The following is a 27,347-nucleotide window of genomic DNA, read 5'->3' on the forward strand; positions in this document are numbered from 1 at the left end:
CAGGAGGTCAAGGTTACAGTAAGCCTTCATCATACTACTGCACTCCAGCCTGGGCAATAAAGTGAGACCTTGCCTCAAAAAAAAAAAAAAAAAAGAAGGCTTCAGTTATTATTATTCTGCCTTAGTAGGGAAAACTAACAAATCGAATACGAAGTAAGATGGGGCAAATAAACTTCAAGTGGTATGCATATCACATCCTCCCTAAAGCGCTGCCTGATTCTTTCTGTTCCATACCATTGAGTGTCCAAATCTGTTTGGACACTCTTCCCTATGCTTTCAAAGCACCCTGTGCTTATCTGCATACATTCAAAGAAAAGGAGCTTCCAGGAGACAAATTCAGACAGGCAGCGACTAGCCACTGACTGCTTTCTATTGTTGAATAAGAACCTTGCCTTGCTAATTGAGTTTGATTTCAGTAGTGGGAAAGCCCAACGTTTGTAAGCAGTCTCTTTGAGAGAAGCATGTAAGCTGAGAAGGTTTCTATGGAACAGTACTCACACAACCCATAAGTATAAAAGTATGGTGGGGGGAAAAAGAGTACAGTGAAGTATCAAGAATTTGGCTTCTCAGGTCTGATACACTACTTCTTCAGAAGCACCTCTGCAACCTCCTTGAGGAATAGACAAGAAAACTTCACCTCTGATTGGGGTACTCTATGCTGTCTCTTACTTGGTATAAATGTCCCAAAACAGGTTCATTTCTGCCATTAAAGAAATTACAGGTTTTCAAACTCTAGTGGCATTTTTCTACCTCATTGTGATAACCAAACAATACCAAAGTCACAGCAACTATCAAATTGTTTTGAAATCTGTTTACCTATCTCCTTACAAGGAATTAAGCAATTAAAAGTCAAAACTTCATCTTATCTGTAGCACATACAAAGTGCTTACCCAATGTTTACAGAGCTAAAGTGAAAAACACAGGAATAGAAAGGAAAAATTCACAATTCTTTCCCCAGAAAAGTAATTGAGTAAGAATGCTTGAATGGAACAACTTACGAGACCTCCTTCAGGGCAGGGACCATATCTTATTAATCCTAATATCCTCGAAGTCTAAGACAATGGGGAGAGAGAGAGAAATGGAGAAACAGAAAAAAGAATTTAGAGAGAGGAAAAAAGAGAGGGAATAAGAATGAACTTGGAGACTACCTAATACTTTCAAAACACCTTTTAGAGTAAACCAATTCATAAGTGATGTTGGTTTCTAATTGATTAAAAGGGAAGAAAAAAGTAAGCCTTCTTATCTATTATTGTCAAATAGAAAAATATTTGCAGGGAAAAAGAAGTGTCAATCTAGTTGAGATCATTATTATCATCTTTGTAATCCAGTAAAGTAAAAAAAACTACTACCAAAACACAATACTCTCCTATTCTGTATGAAACTTTTTTAAAAACATTTTTTAACAGGATATATAATTTGTTTGCTTATCTCAAAATAGTCTCTAATGTGTCTTTAGCATACCTGCAAAGGGCTGGTTAAAGAATTACTTTCAAGCTCTACTATTACATAAAGTTACTATGAGAAGCAGAGGAAATAAGATTTTCCAAAACGAAGACAAAAAAAAAAAAAAACAAACCTGATACAAGAAATCTTTTAAATAAATAAATAAATGGCATTACAAAATGCAAACTTAGGAAGAAAAAATTTCAAACTCCACAAAGAGGTGAAGGTCCATCTCTCTGCCATCTCCAATTCCCAATCCCCAGTCTTATTCCCCAGATGTAACTAGTTACTATTTTCTTGGTATCCTTCAAGAAATAGATGTGTATCTATCGTTATATATATAAGAAATTCTTATTTTTCAATGTTCACACGTGACATCATACAATAATCATTTCTTGGTACCTTACATTATACAATACATATTAGAAATCTTTCATATTGGCACATAAAACTAATAAAACTAGCAACATTTGTCAGGCACTTACAGTGTGTCACATACTGTGCAAAGTGTTACTTTTGTTATACCTCAATCTTTAGAAAACCCTATGAAATAGGTACTCTATTCAAATACTGAAATTTCAAGAGTTTCACATAACTGATAAGGAATAGAGCCAAGATTTGAACATAAAGACCTCATTCTTAACTACTAATCTCCTTTTTATCTGCTATAAAGTCCCTGGTATGCATAAACAAACATATTCAACCAGTCTCCACTGGTGAACATTTAAACTATTTCTGGTTTTTCCAAAAATTATCACTAGAATGTAAGTTCTGTGAGGCAGATATTTTTGTCTGAATCAAGAATTATGGGTGATTTTTGAGGGCTTTCTGTATTTCCAAATTCTCTGCAGCAACATTATTTTATAATTAAACAACAGATATTTTTAGATACATTACAAAAATAAAGTAACTTGCCCAAGTCTATGAAAGGTAGAGGTAGGGTTTGAATTCAGATTCATAAAGTTCCTAAAGCTTTCCATGGAAACAGTTTTCCAAAGATAAAATAATTCTTGATATAGTTCATATTAATGATTTCTCTATTTTCCAAAACTCAGCCTTTCACAGGTCAGTTAAAGATATCCAGTGAAAATGTCTGGTGTATATACTAACATAGTAACAGGAACACTAGAATGACTACCACCATTGTTATGATCTGTTTCCTATCCTTCATGTATGGCTAAATAAAACACCAATCTAAGCCACTGTCTTCATGTCATTTGTAAGTTAGCCCATGTTAAAATGTTTAAGAACACAGAAGACTGGACCATAGTAACCCCTAAAGTCTCAAGAAAACTAAAACATACAGATTAACATGTGAAACAAACAAACAAAAAGAAACAGTCCTTCTAGATAATACACTTAACATTTAAAATATACCTCCTTTTCTGGAGGGGAAGAGGATTAAAAAAGATGTCAGGTGTCTCATATATCCCATTTGACACTATTTTGGGGATAACATTACTCAAAATTATTTTCACATTAGAAAGCACTGTTTTTTTTCTTTTTTTTCTTTTTTTTTTTTGAGACGGAGTCTCGCTCTGTCGCCCGGGCTGGAGTGCAGTGGCCGGATCTCAGCTCACTGCAAGCTCCGCCTCCCGGGTTTACGCCATTCTCCTGCCTCAGCCTCCAGAGTAGCTGGGACTACAGGCGCCCGCCACCTCGCCCGGCTAGTTTTTTGTATTTTTTAGTAGAGACGGGGTTTCACCGTGTTAGCCAGGATGGTCTCGATCTCCTGACCTCGTGATCCGCCCGCCTCGGCCTCCCAAAGTGCTGGGAAAGCACTGTTTTTTTTGTTTTGTTTCTGAGACGGAGTCTCGCTCCGTCGCTGAGGCTGGAGTGCAGTGGCGCGGCCTCGGCTCACTGCAAGCTCCACCTCCGGGGTTCATGCCATTCTCCTGCCTCAACCTCCTGAGTAGCTAGGACTACAGGTGCCCACCACCATGCCCAGCTAATTTTTTGTATTTTTAGTAGAGACGGGGTTTCACCGTGTTAGCCAGGATGGTCTCGATCTCCTGACCTCGTGATTTGATTCGCCCGCCTCAGCCTCCCAAAGTGCTAGGATTACAGGCGTGAGCCACCATGCCCAGCCTAGAAAGTATTGTATTAAGGAGATTTGGATGGCTCTATCACTGTGATCAACAGCATTTCAATATAAATCTCAATTTCATCAACTAAAAAGCTGGTGATAATGCTGTTCCCTATTTCATGGAATATTACATTATAACTACATAAAGAAAAGAATTCAAAAATTTAGCATTTGTAAATATTAACACTGACCTGAAATTGGCAATTAAAAACAGAGGGAAAAGAAAAGTTTCTACTGCAAAAAGCCAATCCTCCTAAAAGGATATAAATTTATCTTAAATTCTACCCTACTTCATAAAAATAAACCCAGAGCTGCCTTACCCATAAACATACAAAATTATATCCTGGTGTGAAGTGTATATAATTAGTTGCTAAATCGTGTTTATTCTAACTTTTAAATATTTCTCAAATCCTTATCCCCACCTTTCCTTTTTTACAACATCTCCCTACAAACAACATCATATTTAATGGTGAAAGTCTGAATGCTTTTCTCTTTAGAGCAAGAGAAAGCCAAGTATATCTGTCTGCTCTCACCACTTCTACTCAACCTTGTACTAGAAGAGGGAGGGAGGGAAGGAGGGAGAGAGGAAGGAAAAGGGAAGGAAGGAAGGGAGGGAGGGAGGGATTAAAGGCATTTAGATTGGAAAGGAAGAAATAAAACTGTCTTTACTCACAGAAAAAAAATTATCCTTTTACAGAAAATTCTCAGGAACCCACAAAAAACTACTAGAAATACCAAACAAGTTCAGCAAGGTCTAAGGATACAAGTTTAATATCCAAAAATCAACTGTATCTCTATATATTAGCAATGAACAAACCAAAAATATTTAATTTCATTCAAAAGATCAAAAATAATAAAATATTTAGAAATAAATTTAACAAAAGAAGTACAAGACCTGTACACTGAAAACTTCAAGACACTGAAGAGAGAAATTAAGTAAGATCTAAATAAATAGATCCTCCCCGCCCCATTTTCATGGATTGGAAGACTCAATATTGTTCAGATGGCAATTCTCCCAAACTGATCAACAGATTCAATGTAATTTCTATCAAAATCCCAACAAGACTTAGCAGAAACTGGCATACTTTATATGGATATTGATCCTAAAATGTATATGAAAATGCAAAAAATCCAAAACAGACAAAACAATATTGAAAAAAGTAAAAAACTGGAGGACTCACAATTACAAATTTCAAATTTTACTTTAAAGCCTTGGTAACCAGAACAGTACAGTACTGGTATAAGGATAGACAAACAGATCAACGAAACAGAACTGAGTATCAGGAAATGAACTCTTATATTTATGGTCAACTGATCTTTTCTGATAATGGTGCCAAGGCAATTCAATTGGACAAAAGTATTCTTTTCAACAGAATGTTGCAACAATTGAACATCCACACACTAAAGACAAATTTAGACCTTTATCTCAAACTATGCACAAAAACTAATGCAAAATGGAACATAAACCTTAATATAAGAACTAAAACTATAAAATTTTTAGCAGAAAATAGAAAAAAAAATTCATGACAATGGATTAGGCAAAAAATCTTAGCTACAACACCAAAATCCTGATGCATAAAAGAAGAAAAACTGATGAACTGAACTTTATCAAAATTGAAAACTTTTGTGCTTCAAACATCACCTAAAAAATGAAAGGACAAGCCAAACAAGGAGACAATATTATATATCTAAAGAAGGACTTTTACCCAGAACACATAAAGAACTCCTACAACTCAAAAACAAGATAAATAATCCCACTGAAAAATAAGTAAGAGGCCAGGCATGGTGGTGCATGGGTGTAATCCTAGCACTTTGGGAGGCTGAAGGGGGAGGATCACCTGAGCCCAAGAGTTCAAGACCAGCCTGGGCAACATAGAGTCTGACTCTACAAAAGATACAGAAACTTAGCCAGATGTGGTGATATGGGCCTGTAGCCCCAGCTACTCAGGAGGTTGAGCTGGGAGGATGGCTTGAGCCCAGGAGTTCAAAGCAGCAGTGAGCTATAACACACCACTGAACTACAGCCTGGGTAACAGAGCAAGACCCTGTCTCAATCAATCAATCAATATAAGTGAGTAAGAGATCCAAATAGGTATTTCACCAGAGCAGATATGTGAGTGGCTAATAAGCACATAAAAAAGGTCACTTTAGTCGGCCAGGCGTGGTAGCTCACGCCGGTAATCCCAGCACTTTGGGAGGCCGAGGCGGGCAGATCACAAGGTCAGGAGATCGAGACCATCCTGGCTAACATGGTGAAACCCCTCTCTACTAAAAATACAAAAAAAAAAACAAATTAGCCAGGCATGGTGGCAGATGCCTAGTTCCAGCTACTCAGGAGGTTGAGGCAGGAGAATGGCGTGAACCTGGGAGGCGGAGCTTGCAATGAGCTGAGATTGCACCACTGCACTCCAGCCTGGGTGACAGTGCAAGACTCCATCTCAAAAAAAAAAAAAAAAAAAAAAAAAAAAAAAAAAGTCACTAGTCATTAGGAAAACACAAATCTAAATCACAATGAAATACCACTTCACACTCACCAGAATGTCTAGAATCAAAGAGGACAATAACAAGTGTTAGCAAGCATGTGGAGAAATTAGAACCCTCATAACCCTCATACATTACTAATAGGAATGTAAAATGGCAGTCATTGTGGAACAGGTTCGCAGATCCTCAAAAAGCTAAACACAAAATTATACTATGACCTAGCAATTCCACTCCTAGATAGGTATATACCCACAAGAATTGAAAACAAGTCTTCAAACAAAAGCTTGTATTCCTATTGGCACTATTCACAAAAGCCAAAAGGTAGAAAAAACAACCTAAATGTCCATCAACTGATGAATGGATAAACAAAATGTGCTACACACAATGGAGTATTATTCAGTCATAAAAGGAGTGAAGTACTGATACATGCTACAACACAGATGAACCATAAAAACATTACGCTAAATGAAAGCCACCAGACATAAAAGGCCATATATTGCATGATTCTCTTTATGTGAAATCTTCATAAAAAGCAAATTGAGAGATCGATACAAAAAAGATTTGTTGTGCCTAGAGCTTGGGGTCAAAATAGGGAATGACCGCAAACTGGCACAAGGAAGTTTTTGGGGTGATGGAAACGTTCTAAAACTAGATTGTGGATGACGGTTTCACATCTGTAAATTTACTAAAAATCATTTAATTGTATACTTAAAATGAATGAATTTTATGATACATAAAGTATACCTCAATAAAGCTGGTTTTTGTTTTGTTCTGTTTTTCTAAGGATCTGGGTATGGCTGGAACTGCTCTGCAAAGATAAGTGGAAGAAACTGTTTATTTGTAAAAGAAAGAATGATGATGGCAGAAAAAGGAGAGCTGAATGTAGTCACTAAGAAAATTTTGCACCCTGAGACTCCGTACCATGATCCTGTATCATTAGCAATTATGAAAATTATTAAATGGTCGATATGAATGAAGGAGTTAGTTCGGTTTTCTGGTGTCACAGGGCAAACGAGAAACAGCCCATGATGATGCAAGCATACAGATGCAGAAGGAAAAAATGAGAACGCCAAAGTCAAAAAGAAAAACCAGGAAGACATCCTTGGGAGGGCTTTGAGTTGGTACTAAGATCTGAGCTAAACTTTAAAAAGTTAAGGGACAGGGAAGCCACAGCTAGCTAGCATCAGATTACACTGGTTTTCTTTGAATTTCTTTGTATTTCATCAATTCCACCTAAATCGCAGATAGGATAGCTGTCTATACTGCCACACATTTAAGTAATTATACTGATGTGGAACCACTTAAAATGACTAATTTTAAAGAACATCAGTTGTTTTGCTATGACCAGTACTCTCATCCTCATTCTTTAGGTTAGAAACCCTTCTTTGGTAAGGAACTAGTTCTGTAAGATTTGGGTGGGGCTAATACATCTTTCCCCCAAGCCATAGAGAAGGGCATGTGACCCACAGTGGTCAGACTCTCCTATCCCCCTAAACATAGTAATTGGTTCAAGGAAGGCCATGTGACCCAACCCACACCAATAATTGAGTCCTTGGATCTTTTCTGCCAGAACTAAACTGGTAGGATTTGAGCCTGGGGCTGTCAAATCTCATAATGACCATTTTGTGGAAAACCTATCCAAGACATGAAGATAAGCGGCTGCTGACATCATCTGTATCCCTGGACCCAATACACTCGGTTACATGAGTCAACACTGTGTGTCTGCAAAACAATCTGATCTGTCATTTGTAACCCCCGCTAAAAAGAAAAAAAAGAAAAAAAATCCCGTGTAAAAAGCCACTGAAAAAGCAGTGAGATATCCAGAGTGTGTGCCAAGGGGGTCCAAATGATGCAACCCCAAAGTAAAAGGGAGTTAAGTCTGAAGAAATTGAATTGACTGGAATGAAGAAGAAAAGCCCCAAATAAAGCATCAATTCTTAACTCTTATAACAGGCTCTGTTTTCTAGGGAACCCAAACTAAAAGCTACAAAAAGCTGTCAGCTATCATTAGGCTTAACAGTGAAACACAGAATGCTTTCCCTTTGAGATCATAAATAAAACAAGGAAAGCCAGGAACAGAGGTTCATGCCTGTAATCCCAGCATTTGGGAAGGCCAAGGTGGGAGGATCACTTGAGGCCAGGAGTTTGAGACCAGCCTGGGCAACACAGCAAGACCCCATCTCTAAAACAAATTTAAAAATTAGCCAGACATGGTCGTGCACACCTGTAGTTCCAGCTACTCAGGATGCTGAAGTGAGACGACAGCTCGAGCCCAGGAGTTCAAGGTTATAATGAGCTATGATCACGCCACTGTGCTCCATCCTGGACAACAGAGCAAGAGTCCATCTCAAAAAAATAAATAAAAACTACAAAACAGAAAAATAAAAATGTTAAGAATGTTCAATATTAATACAATGTTGAATAGCAATGATACCAATCTACACAGTAATACAAAATAATAGTCTACAGAGCAAGATAAAAAAGAGTAAGTGTAATCCCAGCACTTTGGGAGGCCGAGACGGGCGGATCACGAGGTCAGGAGATCGAGACCATCCTGGCTAACACAGTGAAACCCCGTCTCTACTAAAATAATACAAAAATCTAGCCGGGCGAGGTGGCGGGCGCCTGTAGTCCCAGCTACTCGGGAGGCTGAGGCAGGAGAATGGCGTAAACCCGGGAGGCGCAGCTTGCAGTGAGCTGAGATCCGGCCACTGCACACAGATGAGCAGACTCCGTCTCAAAAAAAAAAAAAAAAAAAAAAAAAAAAAGAGTAAGTTGGGCCAGGCGCGGTGGCTCACGCCTGTAATCCAGCACTTTGGGAGGCCGAGACAGGCACATCACGAGGTCAGGAGATCAAGACCATCCTGGCTAACACAGTGAAACCCCGTCTCTACTAAAAAATACAAAAAACTAGCCGGGCGAGGTGGCGGGTGCCTGTAGTCCCAGCTACTCCGGAGGCTGAGGCAGGAGAATGGCGTGAACCCAGGAGGCGGAGCTTGCACTGAGCTGAGGTCCAGCCACTGCACTCCAGCCTGGGCCACAGAGCGAGATTCCATCTCAAAAAAAAAAAAAAAATAGTAAGTCAATTATAAGGATTGAAAAGGAAGAAACAAAAAAAATAATGATTTCCAGATCATACGGTTGCCTACACAGAAAATACAAAGGAATTCACAAGTACATTCTTAGAATAAACAAGAGTTTAGCAAGGTATAGCTGGATACAAAATTGTTATCTACCCAGGAATAAATCTAACAAAAGATAAGCAAGAACCTGACAGAGAAAATTATAAAATTTCATTGTACAACATAAAGAAGACCTAAATAAATGGAGAGATACACTATGGATCATGGATTGGAAACTCAGTATTATAAGGATGTTATTTCTCCTCCAAATTAACATATAGATTCAATGCAATCCCAATCAAATTCTATGAGTTTTGGGTTCAGGGAATTTTGTTTTTTTTTGGTAGATTCTAAAATTTACATGGAAATTCAAAGGGCTAAGAGCAGTCAAGATTTTTTTTTAAAGGTAGAAGGAGTTACTCTACCAAATGCCAAGGCTGATTATAACTAAGATTATTTATAATTTATAAAAAAAAAATACTGTTTAACCAGACCAATGGAACAAAACAGAGATCCCAGAAAAAGACCCACAAATAAGGATATATAATCTACAACAGATAATTTCAATGTACATTTTAAAAATAATTAAAAGAACTGGATCGTTTGTTACACAAGATAAATGCTTGAGATGATAGATACGCCATTTACCCTGATGTGATTCTTATACACTGTATGCCTGTATCAAAATATCTTATGTACCCCACAAATACATATGCATACTATGTACCCACAAATATTAAAATTAATTTTTTTAATCTACAACAGAGGCAGCAGGGCAGATTAATGGGGAAAGAATAATACATTTAGAAAAAAATTAAAATTTCACACCATACACATATCAAGGTGGAATATAAACCTAAATAAAAAGGGAGTAACTACAAATTCATGATAATATGGATGAATATCTTAATATCTCAGGGTAACAAAATATTTCTTAAGACCCATAAAGTAATAGCCATTAAAAAAGACTGGTAAGTAAGTTAAAGTGTATTAAAACTGAGAACTTAGAGCTTTCATAAGACTCCATTAAAACAATGAAAAACAAGCCACAGGGTGGAAAAAGGTATTTGCTACACATATAATCAATAAACAACTAATACACAGACTGTATGTAAAGTACTCACACAAAATCAATTTTTAAAAAAACCAAAGGGAAAAAACAATGGAGGAGGGGGATAACAGCAAAAGATTTAAATAAGCAATTTATAAAAGAAGAAATCCAAATGATCAGTAAACATACAAAACAGAGCTCAACCTCATTAGTAATAAAATAAAAATTAAAACTTACAATGAGATAGCATTGTGCATCCACCAGATCGTGGCAAAAATGAAAAAGTTGGCCAAACCAAGTAATGGCATTGATGTAAAGCAACATTGTTGTGAGATTGTAAATTTCTACCACCACTTTAGAAATCAGTTTGGCACTACCTAATAAACACTCCTGTAGCAATAAAGATTGCCATCTATGACTCAGAAATTGCAAGGGTGGCTATACCCTACAGAAACTCAAGCATATGTATACCTGAATATTTGTATAGGAGTGTTCATAGAAATGTTGTTTGTAATAGTAAAAAACTGGAAACAATCCAAATGTTCACCTACTATAGAATGAATTGTGGTATATTTATGCAATGAAATACTACAAAGCAATGAAAAGGAATGAACTTCAACTACTCAGAATATCATTAATTAATCTATCTCACAAATTATAATTTTTTGCAAAGAAGCAAGACAGAGAAGCATACACACAATACAATTCCACCCGAATAACTTCAAAAAGAGAAGAAAAGATTTTGCTTAGCAATGTATTCACAGATGGTAACATTAAAGCAAGCAAGGAAATGGTTGTCCCAAAAGTCAGAATAGTGGACTGGAGTAGTCTTAAGAAGAGGCAAGATTCAGGAAAGAAAAGGAAGAATGTATCTAAAAGAAAAAAAACAGCACAACAGTTACAGAGATGGAAATGAGCATAGCATTTGTGGAGGTACAGTGAAAACACCAGACTGACTGGAGGACAATATGTAAACTAGAGAGTAAGTCAACAAAAGGAGGACTAGGTCACAGTTAACTTTAAAATCCAAGCAAGGGTTTGGCTTTACCACTGTAAAAAGCCACTTATATTCTTGAACTGCACAATGCCATGATGAAAGCTGTGTTTTAGGGAGACTTAATTTGCAATACACTTGAATTAGAGGAGGGAGGGACTAGATCAGCTAGCAGTTTTCTAGGGTCATCCAGAAGTGAAATAATGAAGGATGCTTCAGCTTACATGTCAGGTATCCATAGGATCTGTGTGAAGCACTGGAGACAAAAAGTCAAGACCAGACCTGCCATCAAAGAGCTCTGAAAAGCAGTACAAAAATAGGGAAGGGGATGGAGGGACATAAGAAATGTAACTTTTTAAAAAAATAGCTCATGAAATCAGTGATGAAGAAAAGAAAAAAAGTCAAAGGTTCCTAGCCCTCAAGAGCCCTATAATTCTAGACATAAGGTAAGCTCAACTATATAGCCCAAGAATTGATGAGGAAGAGAATAAACAGGAAGTAGCCATGACTATACCACGTACATAGGAGAAATGTGATGAGGAAAGGAATGTTTGATTGGCAGCTGAAAACGCCAGAACACTCAATAGATCTTTGTTTTTTGATGAGAAAGACATAGTAAGTCCTATGGTTTAAGGGAAAGGTCCACAAAAAGGAGTAGATTGAAGATGTTAGAACAGGGACATTTGTGGAATCCAGACTCTGAGAGAGGTGGCAAGAGAGAATTTTGAAGTACAATAAAATAGGTAAGCTTTAGGAACAAGAGACCTTTCAGGCTCAAGGGAGAAAGATGGTTAAATCACATATTGAGAGAGTAGTATGCTAAGGTTAAAATGAAGGACTAATGGTAGTCCCAAACTTTTCAGTAAGATGAGGTAGAGAAATGAAATTGTTAAATAAGAGAAATGACTTACGGTAAATCTCATCTCAAATGGCAAGATATTGAGACATAAAGATCAACTCTGAAATGTTCTAGTCTCTCTCTAACATTATTCTGCAGCTTAAGAGCAAGAGGCAGGTTAGCTATTCAGCATTAAGAATTACTGAGATGAATACAACAAAAGATCAGGGAAGATTATGTGCCCAGCGAGATACAACAGGCAGCGCTGAAGTAGTTGGTAATACATGGAACTATGAATTGAACAAAGTAGATTCTGTAGATTGAAAGACTGGCCCATCTGTACAGAGTTACTAACACAAACATGACTAAAAACATCTGAGGTGTTAAATAAGTCTATATCCAGGAAATCCCACTCATATAAGATTTTCCCTCAGAAATAAAGATCTGATGGAAACCTTTCATTAAATTATGCTGCTTATGCAGCAAAATGATACCCGGTTAACAAAGGAAGGACTAAGAAAGCTAGCATAACTTTTGGGACAGTAGCAGTGACACTGTTAGGAAACCTGGAACTACCACAGAAAATAGTTTGCAGAAAAAAAACATAGTCAAATAAAAAGAGTAGGCGAGGCACGGTAACTCATGACTGTAATCCCAGCACTTTGGGAGGCCAAGGTGGGCAGATCACTTTAGCCCTGGAATTCAAGACCAGCCTAGGCAACATGGCGAAACCCCGTCTCTACAAAAAAATGCAAAAATTAGCCAGGCATAGTGCCCATAGTCCCAGCTACTTGGGAGGCTGAGGTGAGAGAATCGCTTGAACCCAGGGGCAGAATCTGCAATGAGCCAAGACTGCACCACTATACTACAGCCTGGGCAACAGAGCAAGACCCTATCTCAAGGAAAAAAAAAGCATAAGATCTGAAATCAGGCTGGGCGAGGTGGCTTACTTTGGGAGGCCAAGGCGGGTGGATCACCTGAGGTCAGGAGTTCGAGACCAGCCTGGCAAACATGGTAAAACCCTCTTACTACTGAAAATACAAAAATTAGCTGGGCGTGGTGGTGAGGGCAGGGGAATCACTTGAACCCGGGAGCAGGGGACGGGGGTGAGGGGGTAGTGTGGAGGTTGCAGTGAGCCAAGATTGCGCCACTTCACTCCAGCCTGGGCGAAAGAGCAAAACTGCATCTCAAAAAAAAAAAAAAAAAAAAAGAAAAAGAAAAAATCTGAAATCAGAGAACTAGGATTTGAATCCCAATTTAGGCAAATACAATTGCTCTTTTTAGGCCTCAATTCCCCATCTAGAAAATGATAACAATAACAGTAAGTAATATAGAAATAAATAATAGTAGTGGCTAACATTTTTGAATGCTTATGTTCTAGACACAGTACTAATGCATTACTAGAACTGTATTAGCTCACTTACACATGTATTAACTCATTTAATCATCACATTAACTTTATTGAGGCTGTTATCCCCATTTTTCTGTGATATATGCAGAATTTCAACCTGCGCAATCTGATCCCAGTACATTTTCTGCCTCTCTGGGTTATGAAGATGAGAATGCAGTAAAAAGTGCTTTAAGTGTACACAAATGTTCATCATTACTGCTGAGTATCAAGCGACAGGACAAAATAATCCCAACAAAATCCTAGACAATTTATCTACAGTCAACATTTCATAAATCCATGGGCCTTATCCTCAAAAAGCAAAGGGGACACACACATAAAAAGACAACTACTTGATATGGACAAAGTATACATGCTGCTTTTCTATGGTGAGCTGAAGTAAACAGTATAATTAGTGATCTAAGAATAAAGAGCCTTCAGAAATCACCAAATTACAGCCTCAAAAAATAACTGCACTAAATGCAAAGGGCTAAAAAATAACTGAGACAGAAAGAAGATCATTATAATTTTTTTTTAAGTAAAGGTTTCTGAACAATCACAAAGCTTTGAAAAGAAATAAGGTTCCAAACAGCAACAGGCTTTTCACAGAGCAACAAATTTCATATATGCATACTATGAAAAGGATTATCATTTCCAACAAAAGTCCTAAACCACATTATAAATACGGTAGTAAAAAATAGCTGATACTTACTAGACACACAGAGCACTGTTCTAAGCACTTTAGAGGTATCAATTCATTTAATCCTCACAACAACCCTACCAGGTTAAGTCTTACTATCATCTTCATTTTCTAGATAGTGAAAATGAGGCAGAAGTGTGGTCAAGTAACTTGGCCATGTTTACCCAATGAGTGGCTGTGCTGGGGTGTCAAACCCAGGAAGTTCATCTCCAGAATTTGTGCTATACTTCCCTCTAATAGAAAACTAAAAAGCAGAACACGAATTGATTCAGAAGTATTAGCTATTATTCAATCATATTTGATAACAAGGAAAAACCTTTCATTCACAATAAGCAGTTAATAATTCATTACTCATAGCAGTTCTGTCTTTGGTGTTCCTTCCAAGTTAAATCTGCACATTCTTACTGGACAATCTCATCAACTCCCACCCGCCCCCAGCTCCAAATACAATCTACTTGCTGATAATTCTCAAATCCAGATCTCCAGCCCAATCTCTCTTCTGCACCTTCAACCTGCACCAAAAATCAAACAGATATTTCTCTCTGAGTGATTCATGAGCCCCTCAAAATTAACAACTCCAAAACTGAATCATCTCCATCCCACTTGCATCTCCCAATCTCAAACTCTTTTTCCCTCCTGTACTCCCTTACCCCAAAGACTGTCACCAACATCCACGTGGTTGCCCAACTTAGGATGTCATCCCAGATTCCTCAATCTGCCTCACCTTGCATGTCCAATCACCAATCACTACCATATCCACCTCCTGTCTGTCCAATGAGTGCATATCTCTTCATTCATGCTACCTTACTTAATTTTATAACTTCTTAGAAAGCTGTTCTTGGCCGGGCGCGGTGGCTCAAGCCTGTAATCCCAGCACTTTGGGAGGCCGAGATGGGCGGATCACGAGGTCAGGAGATCGAGACCATCCTGGCTAACACAGTGAAACCCCGTCTCTACTAAAAAATACAAAAAACTAGCCGGGCATGGTGGCGGGCGCCTGTAGTCCCAGCTACTCGGAGGCTGAGGCAGGAGAATGGCGTAAACCGGGAGGCGGAGCTTGCAGTGAGCTGAGGTCCGGCCACTGCACTCCAGCCTGGGCGACACAGCAAGACTCCGTCTCAAAAAAAAAAAAAAAAAAAAAAAAAAAAAAAAAAAAAGAAAGCTGTTCTTATTTGCATTTTGTGTTGTTTTGCACAACTGATTCTCTTTTTTTCTTGTGGTTTGTCCTGTCCCATCTGGTGGTAAACTCCACTAATAGACACACAATTTCATATCCAAGTCTCTAATGTGCACTTACTTTATCAGTATGATGTTTTCAGGGATAAATTTCTGGTTCTAATAAGAGAAATTAATACTAGGAATACATATCAAGTAATAACATTTTTTAATGACATCACCATCAGAAGTAAGACCTAGTTATTTTACCAAAAAAAAAAAAAAAAGTCCTGTCATCACAACTCCCTGGGAGAAACTAATTACTACAAGTGTTTGATGACAGGTAGTATAGGCCATGTACTATCTTACACACATTACACAAATTATGCCATTTAATGTTCACAACAACACTATGATCTGAGTCCTATTAATATTCTCATTTGCCAGATGAGGAAACGGAAATTTGGCCCAACAACTTGGCCAAAGTCCCAAGTTAGAAAATATCAGTCAGGATTTGAACCCATGTCGGAGTCTGACAGTAGAGCCCATGCTCTTAAACACTAGATATTTTGTCCCTTAAGGAAAAAAATATGTGCTAGAACTCTGGAAAGAAAGAAAGAAAGAAAAAAAAAGCCTCTGCTTCGAAGCTAGCTAGGACTACAGGTGCGACACCACACCTGGCTAATTTTTTTTTGCAGAGATGGGGTGGGAGGGGGGGGCTCGCTATGTTGCCCAGGCTGGTCTTGAACTCCTGGCCTCAAGCGATCCTCCTGCCTCGGCCTCCCAAAGTGCTGGGATTACAGGCGTGAGCCATTGCATCCGGCCCAAAATTTTTTAAGAAATGTCAACAAACCAGAAAGACTCAGAGTCACAGAAATACAACTGTCCAAAAACAAAAAAGGTAATTTAATCTGAATGCTTCTTTTCTTGGGACATCATAATTCACACAAACATGATTTTATTAAAACAAAAATGTCCACTGTCTCATACATAAGTACACTCCACAAAGAAATTCTACAAATATTAGAATCCTCTGTCATTCAATTCTTATTTGGCGGGTGGGAGAAAGGTGGCAACCAACCACCCCAAATAGGTGAAAGGCTTTGAAACCTCCACCTTGATCACTTGCTTTACTTCAAGACTGCTAACATATGAGAGAAAGCCAGTGTATAAAGAACACTGCCTATCATCCATCTTCTTCGGGTGCTCCGAGAAACACAGGCGCACAGTTAAATTCACAGGCGAACTCAGAACGAGCTTCAGCCTGCAATCCGTCAGGGATTCGGCAGCTGCACACCGAAGGTGCAGCCCGCAGCTCTCAACTTTTCATTCTGTCCACACGTTTGCAATCCTGGACGCATAAGCCCACTTTGAACCTGGCCCCAGGGTGCAAAGAGGGTTCCTGTCAGATTTCTCAGGAAGAGCAAGACGCGTGAAGGAGGGGCGGCCTCCCACCCGCCCCGAGCCGCCGCGCGTTTCTCCTTTTGTTGGGGTGGAGAGGAGGGCGGACCCCGCACCCTCTAGGGGCCAACAGGGGGTGGGCGGAGAGAGGGAGGGGGCGAAACGCGGCGGCCCCCGACAAGCCCGGGGGTGGGGACACAAAGAATTTGGGAAGCGGCCGACGAGCTCCCCCACCCGCCCTTCCATTAAATAAACCGCCGGGAAAGTCCAGGCCTGGGCCGCCGAGGAGCAGGCGGAGGCGGCCGCGCTGGCTGGCGTCCGTGGCCCTCTCTGCTCCCGGCCGAGACTCAGCGGCGGACGCAGGTTGAAGACCGGGGTTGTAGGGCGGCGCGAGGCCTCCGCTACCCCCTCAGCCACCCCGAACCCCTTCCGCCCCGCCGCGGGCCAGGCCGCGGGATCCCGGTGCCGGCCTCGCCACACCCACCCGCCTCTTAGGCCCGGCCTGGCAGGACTCCGCGGCTCTTTCTCGGGCGGCGGCGGCGCGCCCCACGCCCGAGATTTACCTGCTGATCTTCTGGGCGAAGGCGCGGCGCTCGGCCATGGTTGCTGAAGCGGCGGCGGCGGCGGCGGCGGGCTGGGCGCGGACCGGCGGGCGCGTGCCTCCTTGCTCGTGCTCCCTCCCTCGCGGCCTCCGCCAGTCCCGGCTCCGGACCTGGGAGGCTGGGGCTGGCGGCCGGAGCCGGGAACGAGCCCTGCCGTAATGTTCCTTAGAGGCGCGCACCGAGAAACCGCTCCTCCCCCAGCGCGTCAATCCCGGCGGGAACCCCGGCTTCGGAAAGCAGCTGCGGCCGGCGGGAGCCGAGGGGAAGAACGGAGCGCTGAGGAAGCGAGGCGCCAGCCCTAGCTGCTTCGCTGCCGCGGAGCCTGCACGACCGAGAGGTCGCGGAGAGAAGCCAGAGACAGGCCAGCGACCTGGCGAGGCAAGAAAATAAGATAACCGAACGCGTAGGGGGAGCTTGGCTTTCCCGAAATGGAAGGGAAGGAAATGGAAGGTGGGCTTTGCCCAGGGGGCTGTGCTTTACCGGCCTAGATGACTGGGTTCATGTTTCTGCAGCAGCCGTCTCCGAGCTTTTTAAAGCACTTGGTTTTCTGCTTCGGCCTCATGAATGCGGTATAACTGAAGAAACAGTGGTTTTTCTTATAGAGAAAGGGTCAGAAAATACCTTGCTCCTGCAGAGATAACGATAGTAATAGCTGACTTCTGGTGCTTAGCCAGCCACTGGATTAAAGTTTTTCAAGCATGAGCGCTTTGAAGTAGATCGTTACTATCCCCATTTTAGAGGGAAGGAAATTGACTTAGAAAAGCTAAGTGACTGGTCCCAGGTCGCACAGATGGTAAACTCTTCCACTGAGACTCAAACCCAGAGCCTGTTCTTTTAGGGCAGTTGTTTCCGTATTATTTCCCCCTTTTGGGTTTCTCTGTCTCTCTCTCTCATACATATATATATATATATATATATAAAATATTTATTTTATTAATTTATTATTTATGTATATTTATAAAATATGTATAACTTAAAATATATATTAAAATGAATGAAATATATAAATAAAATAAATATATAAATATAAATATATGTATATAAATATATATAATGTATATTTATAGATATATAAAAAATCCAGGTGAGCTCTAACGTTCACCCCCATTTTGATGTTCTGTTAAATAATCTCTGTGTTGACCACTGAAACTGACCTTGTCCATAATAGCCTATAAAATAGAGACTAGCAGAGGTCTGTTTTCATCTGTTCTGTTGTAATCCCATAATGTCCAGAATATTTGGCACCTAATGCATATCTGTTGATTACTGAAATTTGGTTTCTTGTAGTACCTTTCCTCAAGTATTTCAAGAACTTAATATGTGTATTTATTTATTGTTATTATATTCTCAGTATGTCCTGGTGGAGTATGTTGGATACCTGTTTTCCTCTCTTTTACCGTTGGAAAATCTGTAGCTTGGAGCCATTAGGTCACTTGCCAGAGTCACACACTGAGTCAGAGGTGAAAGCCTCAATTAGTCAGATCCATAACTTCCTGTCTAGTACTGTAGCTTCTGTGGAAGACTGTGTATATATATAACAATGCTCATTCCAGTAACACATTGCACTTATTTATTTATTTATTTATTTGAGACAGAATCCCTGTGTGTTGCTCAAGCATGGAATGCAAAGGGCACTGCAGCCTAAAACTCCTAGGCTCAAGCAATCCTCTTGCCTCAGCCTTTGGAGGAGTAGCTAGTACCACAGGCTCTTGCCAGGGCGCCCTCCAGTAACACACTGTTTTCAGATGCTTGTTTACTAAGGGAAAAAATAGTCTGTTCAAAGAGGACAGATATTTGGCTTCTACCTAAGTATAGAGCCCACCTAGGTGTTCTAAAAAACTATAAATTGTTTAAGCCATTTTAGAACTGTTTGGCAATATCTAATAAAACTGAACATATGTGTAACCTAAAAAAAAAAAAAAAAAACACAAAGGTGAACTAGACACAGACCTGCTCTCAGAATGTTTGAGTCCATTGGGAAAGATGAATCAGGAACTCACAGACTGTAAGTCAAGGCTATCACTGTACCTGGCTTTTAAGATCCTCTGTGATAGGAACCCAGACTTATTTTGCCACTTTCTTAACTCTGTAACCTTAGGCAAGTTACTTAACCTCGTCTCTAAAAGGAGGAAAATAATTACATCTACTTGAAAGGGTGTTATGAAGATTTATTGAATTGATTAATATAAAGTTCTTAGAACAGGGCCTGGCTCATGGTAAGTACTATATGTATCAGCTGTTATTATTATCACTGTTACTGTCATTATTCATCCTATACTTAAGCTTGTCCTGGGTGTTTGATAGTCCCTGAATTGGTTGTCTGCTCATACTCCCAGCCAGATGTTGCATGCCTTTATCTCTGCTCTCCAAACATCTTTTCACTACTCTCTTAGAGAACTGGCCACATTTTGCTTTGAATAGTTCTTTGTATACATGACTCACTAGTGCCAAAGTGTCTGAAAGGACTTTGCATGTACTGTGCAGCTTACTGGAAACATTTAGAGCGGGAAGAGGACAAGCAGGACCATGCTGTAAGCAGGGTAATGCAGAGTCTGGGGATCACTCTAAGCAGGAAGGGTGACCCCCACCTCTGGGGAAGAGCTGGTGGTCACAGACCAAGTCATGTGGGCTGGTATCCCTGCCCCACAGGGTTTCAATGTCAGGAAAAGATATGGAATGCAGCAATGGGAGTGAAAGTGGAATTGCTTCAGCTGCCTAGCATCCATGCTGCCTATACCACCCCCTACACACACACACACACACACACACACGTCAATCCACTATACTTTTGGGGAGCTCACTCCACCACCCTCAGTTTCAAGAGTCTTTTGACCTAGGCCTGACGAAGCAAAGCAGCACACTCCTCTGGCTTCTGTGACTGATTTAGGGATAGGCACATGAATCAAATCAAGACAATCCGGCCCAACCAGAATTAGAAATTGCATTTGGTATACCAGGGCACTCCATCTAAAGAAGGCCTACCTGAGAATGAAGCCAGAATGAAGCCAAACACAGCAGAGAGGAGAGCAAAAATATTGAAAAAGAAGCTCCTTAGAATATAACATGACTTGAGCCTTGGACTTTGTAGTTACATGAGCTAAAAATGTGCTGGAATTTTTTTTGGGGTGGGTGGCTGGTTTTTCATTAGGTTTGCTTTCATTAGCAATTCAGTCTTACCTGATACAGGACTTCATTCAGTCAACTAACATTCATTAAGCACCTACTATAGTAGACCCTGGAAATATAATGGTAAATAGCACCTTATTTCTGTCCTCAAAGAGTTTAGGGTCTGGTAGAAGAGAAAAGTAAGTAAATAGTAAGTTACATGCTGAGACAGGAAAAATTAAGAAAGCTATTGGAGTGCATATAAATTCTTGATAGCACCAGTTCTCAGATATGAGGTGTTAAAAACTGGATGGAGTTTAACCCTGTCCTTAGCCATGTTATATAACCTAGCAGAAAGGCTGGCTGTAACTCAGAGAGCATGAGTGACCTAATTCAGAATTCAGGGCCCAAGCTCCCCACTAATGGAAAGATACAAAGAAACTACTTGCCAGAACCAGGACCAATTTGGCAGCCTATACTCAAAACAGTGAGTTTTAGGTAACAAAGCCTCAGAACAGTTTTCATTAGACATACCAGTGCACTAAGTCCCTCAAGCAGAAAACTTAGGGATATGACAGAAAAAAAAAGAAAAGGGAAAAGAAGGTGGGAAAATTATGACTTTTGCATTCTAACCTTTATCGAACTTAGGTCTACTTGCTTTAATATAGCACCAAGGAAGATTGTGGAGGGGCCTGGTCAAGGGTCTAAGGCTACAGCACAAAGGAGTAAGAGTTTTCGGATCATGACGGATAAAGTTTTGGCTTTGCAGGCAGAATGTGTTTTCTTTTGAGATTTGGGGGAGCATAGGGAATGGTTCCTTTTTTCAGGCATGGGCTTTTATGAAATACCACTGGTTTCATACAATAAGATCGACATGGAGCTTCCTTCTTTGGAAGCCTCTAGCAAGGCCAAATGAATGTGGCCCAGAGAAACGGAGAACTGGGGCATGATATATGGGTTTACCTCAATCCCAAACTAAAGCCTAGGAGTTGGACACTAAATCTGAGCTACAGATGCTTTTGCTCGACTTTGTCCTCTGTGCCTCACTTCCTCTCAATATCTAGCAAGTGTAATTTTTGCAGGGGGAAATTAAGGGGTCCTAAACCTGGCCATACTTCACAACTAATAGCACCCACATTTACTTTGTTGTAATACTCACTACACTATTCAAGTATTGCCTATTAATCTTTGCACCCCATTGAACTTGATCTCTTGTTCACCACTATATTTCCAGTATCTAATACGCTGCCTGGTCCATTATAATAACTTAGTAAATGTTTTTGAGTGACTAAATGCCATGAACTAAAGTATTTTTAGATCCTACCTGTATTAATCCGTTTTCATACTGCTATAAAGAACTGCCCAAGACTGAGTAATTTATAAAGGAAAGGGGTTTAATTGACTCACTGTTCAGCATGACTGGGGAGGCCACAGGAAACTTACAACCATGGTGGAAGGTGAAGGGGGAGCAAGGCAGCTTCTTCACAAAGTAGCAGGAAGGAAAAGTGCCAAGCAAAGGGGGAAGAGTCCTTATAAAACCATCAGATCTCCTGAGAACTCACTCACTATTATAAGAACAGCATGGGGGAAACTGCCACCATGATTCAGTTACCTCCACCTGGTCTCTCCTTTGACACATGGGGATTATGGGGACTACAATTCAAGATGAGATTTGGATGGGGACACAAAGCCTAACCATATCACTGCCTTAATTTATATTTCCCCAAAAATAGAGCTTGAGGCTTGGATGCAGGTAGTTTATTAGGAAGTGATGCTAAGAAGCTGGAATGAGAAGGTGGAGAGAGTAGAACAGAGGAGGGAGAGCTAGTAAATAGTGTTGTTGAGGTGTAACCACTGTAGGCACCTGAGGCTCAATCGCGTCTGCGACCTGTGTAAGGTGTAGAATGCATCTCAGAATTGTCTCTCTGAGGCTGAGTATTTATTTACATGATGCCTTCTAGATCCCTTAGTTAAAGGTTTACTCTTGGGATATTAACTGCCTGCACACTTAATACTACAAAAAGCTAAGAGACATGGTGTGTGCTTCTGGTGGCCAGCTATCAGCGCCCCTGAGAATTATCACCACAGCTGCACCGAAAATCAGAAAGAAGCCATGGATGAAGTACAGGGTACCTATAGTGTCTATTACAGATCCCCTGAAAGTGGTGCAGAGACTACAATAGCAATCTTGCCAGAATAGAACGTATTTGCACCTCATGGTTCTGCTGCTTTACAGAATTAGGAAACACCGAAAGGCCAGACCACCTGAGTCAAAATGACCCACAGTGCACACTCAGTGCCTACTTTAAAATTAGCTCTATAAAGTTTTTCCTCAATGTACTATTATATCAGTAGAAAAAAAACAGTTTTTCCCATACTTTCACAACATGCTTCTGACACCAGATATGTGGGATTTTTTCCCCATACATCAAGCAAGCAATCAGTTCTGCAGCAGACACCAGTCGAGTCTCCTCCAATTCAGTTCTGGAGTTCTAGAATCTACCTGGAGTTCAGTTCTGACACTGTCTAGCTGGAGTTAGTGTCAGATCCCACAGGTTGAGGGCTTGGTCCCACAAGACTACCCCCCACTTCCAGTGCCAATTGCAAGCCACAGATTGTTCTATCAGTGCTTTGACTGACTGTAAATTGGGGTTCCCACAACCCCTTTCCTTGGGTTTGATTAATGTACTAGAGCAGAACACAGGGAAATGCTAGTATTTACCGGTTTATTATAAAAAATATTACAAAGGATAAGTAGAAAAGATGCATAGGGCAAGGCATGTGGGAAGGAGCACAGAGCTTCCATGCCTTCTCTAGGTGCACCACCCTCCAGAAACCTCTATGTGTTCAGCCCTCTGGGTTTTGATGGAGGCCTCATGACAGAGGCATGATCAACTAAATCACTGGCCACTGATGATCAACTTAATCTTCAGCCCCTCTCCCCTTCCTGGAGGTTAGGTGGTAGGGCTAAAAAGTCATGTATTAATCTGTTTTTATACTGCTGATAAAGACATACTCAAGACTGGGCAATTTACAAAAGTAAGAGGTTTAATGGACTTACAGTTCCACCTGGCTGGGAAGGTCTTACAATCATGGCAGAAGGCAAGGAGAAGCAAGTCACATCTTACATGGATGGCAGCAGGCAAAGAGAGCCTGTGCAAAGAGACTCCCGTTTTTAAAACCATCAGATCTTTTGAGACCTAGTCACAATCACAACAGCACGGGAAAGACCTACCCCCGTGATTCAGTCATCTCTCACCAGGTTCCTCCCACAACACATGGGAATTAAGGGAGCTACAAGATGAGAATTAGGTGGGGACACAGAGCCAAACCATACCAGTCCCAAACCTCTAATCATCTTTTACCAGCCCCCATCCTGAAGCTATACAGGAGCTGCCAGCCACCAGTCATTTCATTAGCATACCAAAATATTTATTCCTTTGGCAATCCCAAGGATTTTATGAGTTTTATGCCAGGAAATAGGATGAAGACCAAGTATAGGTTTCACAGTATCACAACTATATTTCAAGGTAGTCATATTTGATGAAGTAAAATTCTTTTAAAAGAATTTCAGCTGAGAAATGCAGACTCAGATGAAATAATGAAGCTAAACCTATATAGTCCAATACATAGCCACAAGCCACATGTAGCCACTTAAATTCATTAAATAAAACTAAAATTTGAATTTTCAGTTTTATGAGGCATATTTTAAGTATTCAGTAAGCCACAGCTGGCTAAGGGCTGCTATACTGGACGGTATACAGACAGAACATTTCCATTATCATAGGAAGGTCTGCTGGACAGCACTGATCCAAAGATCATTGCTGCTAAACCATTAGATAAGAGCGGAACTTTAGTGGGGAACTTTAAATGACTGGATCAGGCTGATAAGACCAGAACCCACTGATGAATCTTAACATCAAACACACACACACGCAGAGTCAACCAGTCAAACACACCAGGGGCACTATGTGCTTCATCACATGATGTAAAGAAGGGAGTGTAAGATAATACATCTGTAGAAGATGTGTAGGATGTATACAGCATGGACTAGGAAACATTCCTGGCTAATTCCTGGATATTTAAAGCTAATGCTGGTTCTGTTTATAGAAAATACAGAAGATGGAGAATCATGTCACATAATACTCGGGTTAAAATTAGCAAAATTCAAAATACAGGAAATTTTACAGGACATAATGACCTAGTTCCTTTAACAAATACATTTCAAGGAATAAAAAAGATTAAAAGTAGAGTAAGTATATAAGCAACAAGAGGTAAATTGGACATGATCAAAATGTAAAGTTTTTGTGCTTCAAAGGACACCATCAAGAAATTGAAAAGACCACCCACAGAATGGGAGAAAATTTTTGCAAATCATTTATCTAGAAACTTACATCTAGAATATATATATATAAAGAACTCTTATAAGTCAATAATAAAAAGACAACCCAATTTTAAACTTGGCAAACAATTGGAATAGACATTTCTCCGAAGAAAATATGCATATGCAGATGGCCAACACACATATAAAAAGATGATCAGCCAGGTGTGGTAGCTCACGCCTGTAATCCCAGCACTTTGGGAGGCTGAGGCGGGCGGATCACGAGGTCAGTAGATCAAGACCATCCTGGCTAACACGGTGAAACCCTGTCTCTGCTAAAAATACAAGAAATTAGCCGGGTGTGGTGGCGGGTGCCTGTAGTCCCAGCTACTCGGGAGGCTGAGGCAGGAGAATGATGTGAACCCAGGAGGTGGAGCTTGCAGTGAGCCGAGATTGCGCCGCTGCAGTCCAGCCTGGGCGACAGAGCAAGACTCCATGAGACTCCATCTCAAAAAAAAAAAAAAAAAAAGATCAACATCAGTATACATCAGGGAAATGCAAATTGAAACCATAGTGAGATGCCACTTCACAGCCACTAGACTGACTAATCAAAAGGACGGATAGTAATAAGAGTTGATGAGGATGTGGAGAAATTGGAATTCTCATATACAACTGGCAGGAAGGTAATATGGTGCAGTCACTTTGGAAAACATTCTAACAGCTCCTTAAAACGTTAAACATAAGTTACTATATGACCCAGTATTCCACTCCTAGAAATATACCCAAGAGAAATGAAGATAGATTGATAGATAGATACAAAAACTTGTACACCAATATTCATAAAAGCATAATTCATAATAGCCAAAAAGTAGAAACAACCCTAATGTCCATCAACTGATGAAAGGATAAATAAAATATGTATCCGTTCAATGGGATTGATGTGATTTGGCTATGTCCCCACCCAAAATCTCATCTTGAACTTTAATCCCCACATGTCCAGGTGGAGGTAATCAGATCATGGTGGTTTCTCCCATGCTGTTCTGGGGATAGTCAGTCTCACAAGACTTGATGGTTTTATAACCATCTGGCATTTCCCCTGCTTGCACTCATTCTCTCTCCTGCTGCCCTGTGAAGAGGTGCCTTCCGCCATGATTGTAAGTTTCCTGAGATCTCCCCAGCTATGTGAAACTGTGAGTAAATTAAATTTCTTTTCTTTTTTTTTTTTTTGAGACGGAGTCTCGCTCTCTGTCGCCCAGGCTGGAGTGCAGTGGCCAGATCTCGGCTCACTGCAAGCTCCGCCTCCCGGGTTTACGCCATTCTCCTGCCTCAGCCTCCCGAGTAGCTGGGACTACAGGCGCCCGCCACCTCGCCCGGCTAGTTTTTTTGCATTTTTTTAGTAGAGACGGGGTTTCACCGTGTTAGCCAGGATGGTCTCCATCTCCTGACCTCGTGATCCGCCCATCTCGGCCTCCCAAAGTGCTGGGATTACAAGCTTGAGCCACCGCGCCCGGCCTAATTTCTTTCCTTTGTAAATTACCCAGTCTCTGGTATTTCTTCGTAGCAGTGTGAGAATGAACTAATACAGGGATATTATTCCAGAAATAAAATACTGATACATGCTGCAATATGGATGGACCTTGAAAACATTATGCTGATTGAAGTAATCCAGTCACTAAAGAGAACACATTGTACAATTTCATTTAGATGAAATGTCCACTATAGACAAATCCATACAAACAGAAACTAGGTTTGTTCCCAGTAGCTGGGAGGAAGGGGGAATGGGATATGACTGCTAATGGGTATAGAGTTTCTTTTCTGGAGTGATAAAAATGTTCTAAAATTAATTGTGAAGGTTGTACAACTCTGAATACACTAAAAATTACAAATTGCACACTAAATGGGTAAGTTATATGGCATGTGAATTATATCTCAATAAAGCTGTTATTAAAAATAAAATAGACAAGAGATATACTGTTTAATCTGGGTTCTCTAGAGAAACAAAGGCAACAGGATATATGTTTGTGTGTGTGTATATATATATATACACAGAGAGAGAGAGAGAGAGACAGAGTTATTATAAGAAATTGGTTTGTCTGGGTGCGGTGGCTAACACCTGTAATCCCAACACTTTGGGAGGCTGAGGTGGGTGGTCACCTGAGGTCAAAAGTTCGAGACCAGCCTGGCCAACATGCTAAAACCCTGTCTTTATTAAAAATACAAAAATTAGCCAGGCATGTTGGTGGGCACCTGTAGTCCCAGCTGCTTGGGAGGCTGAGTCAGGAGAATCGCTTGAACCCTAGAGGCAGAGATTGTAATGAGCTGAGATCGTGCCACTGCACTCCAGCCTAGGTGACAGAAGCAAGACTCCATCTGAAAAAAAAAAAAGAAACGAAAAGAAATTGGCTTATGGCATTATGGAGGCTGACAGTCCCAAGATCTGCAGTGTGCAAGCTGGAGACCCAGAAGAACTGATTATGCAGTTGTAGCACAACCCTGAAGGCCTGAGAACCAGGAGAACCAATTACATAGTTTCAGTCTGAAGGCCAGAAGGCATGAGACCCAGGAAGAGCTGATGTTTCAGTCTGAGTCCAAAGGCAAGAAGAAACTGATATCGCAGCTCAAAGGCAGTCAGAAATTCTCTCTTACTCAGGGAAAGGTCTG

At 40.5% G+C, this 27,347-nt stretch overlaps 1 protein-coding gene across 15 annotated transcripts in view; it reads right to left on the bottom strand.

Moving 5' to 3' along the window:
- The window catches only part of DOCK7 (dedicator of cytokinesis 7), a 237,039-nt gene extending 219,548 nt beyond the window's left edge, over positions 1 to 17,491 (bottom strand). For 8 of the 15 annotated variants that reach the window (XM_033225112.1, XM_033225110.1, XM_033225108.1 and 5 more), the window contains exon 1: positions 17,222 to 17,485. In XM_033225112.1, coding sequence (XP_033081003.1) covers positions 17,222 to 17,259 — 38 coding nt within the window. In that variant the 5' untranslated portion in view covers positions 17,260 to 17,485. Of the gene's footprint in view, positions 1 to 17,221 lie in introns of all 15 variants that reach the window. The other 7 variants (XM_033225103.1, XM_033225100.1, XM_033225115.1 and 4 more) reach the window with 5 other exon arrangements.
- Positions 17,492 to 27,347: the final 9,856 nt, after the last annotated feature.

The sequence above is a fragment of the Trachypithecus francoisi genome, unplaced genomic scaffold, assembly GCF_009764315.1.
Source record: "Trachypithecus francoisi isolate TF-2019V2 unplaced genomic scaffold, Tfra_2.0 Lachesis_group12, whole genome shotgun sequence".
NCBI classification, from domain to species: Eukaryota; Metazoa; Chordata; class Mammalia; order Primates; family Cercopithecidae; genus Trachypithecus; species Trachypithecus francoisi.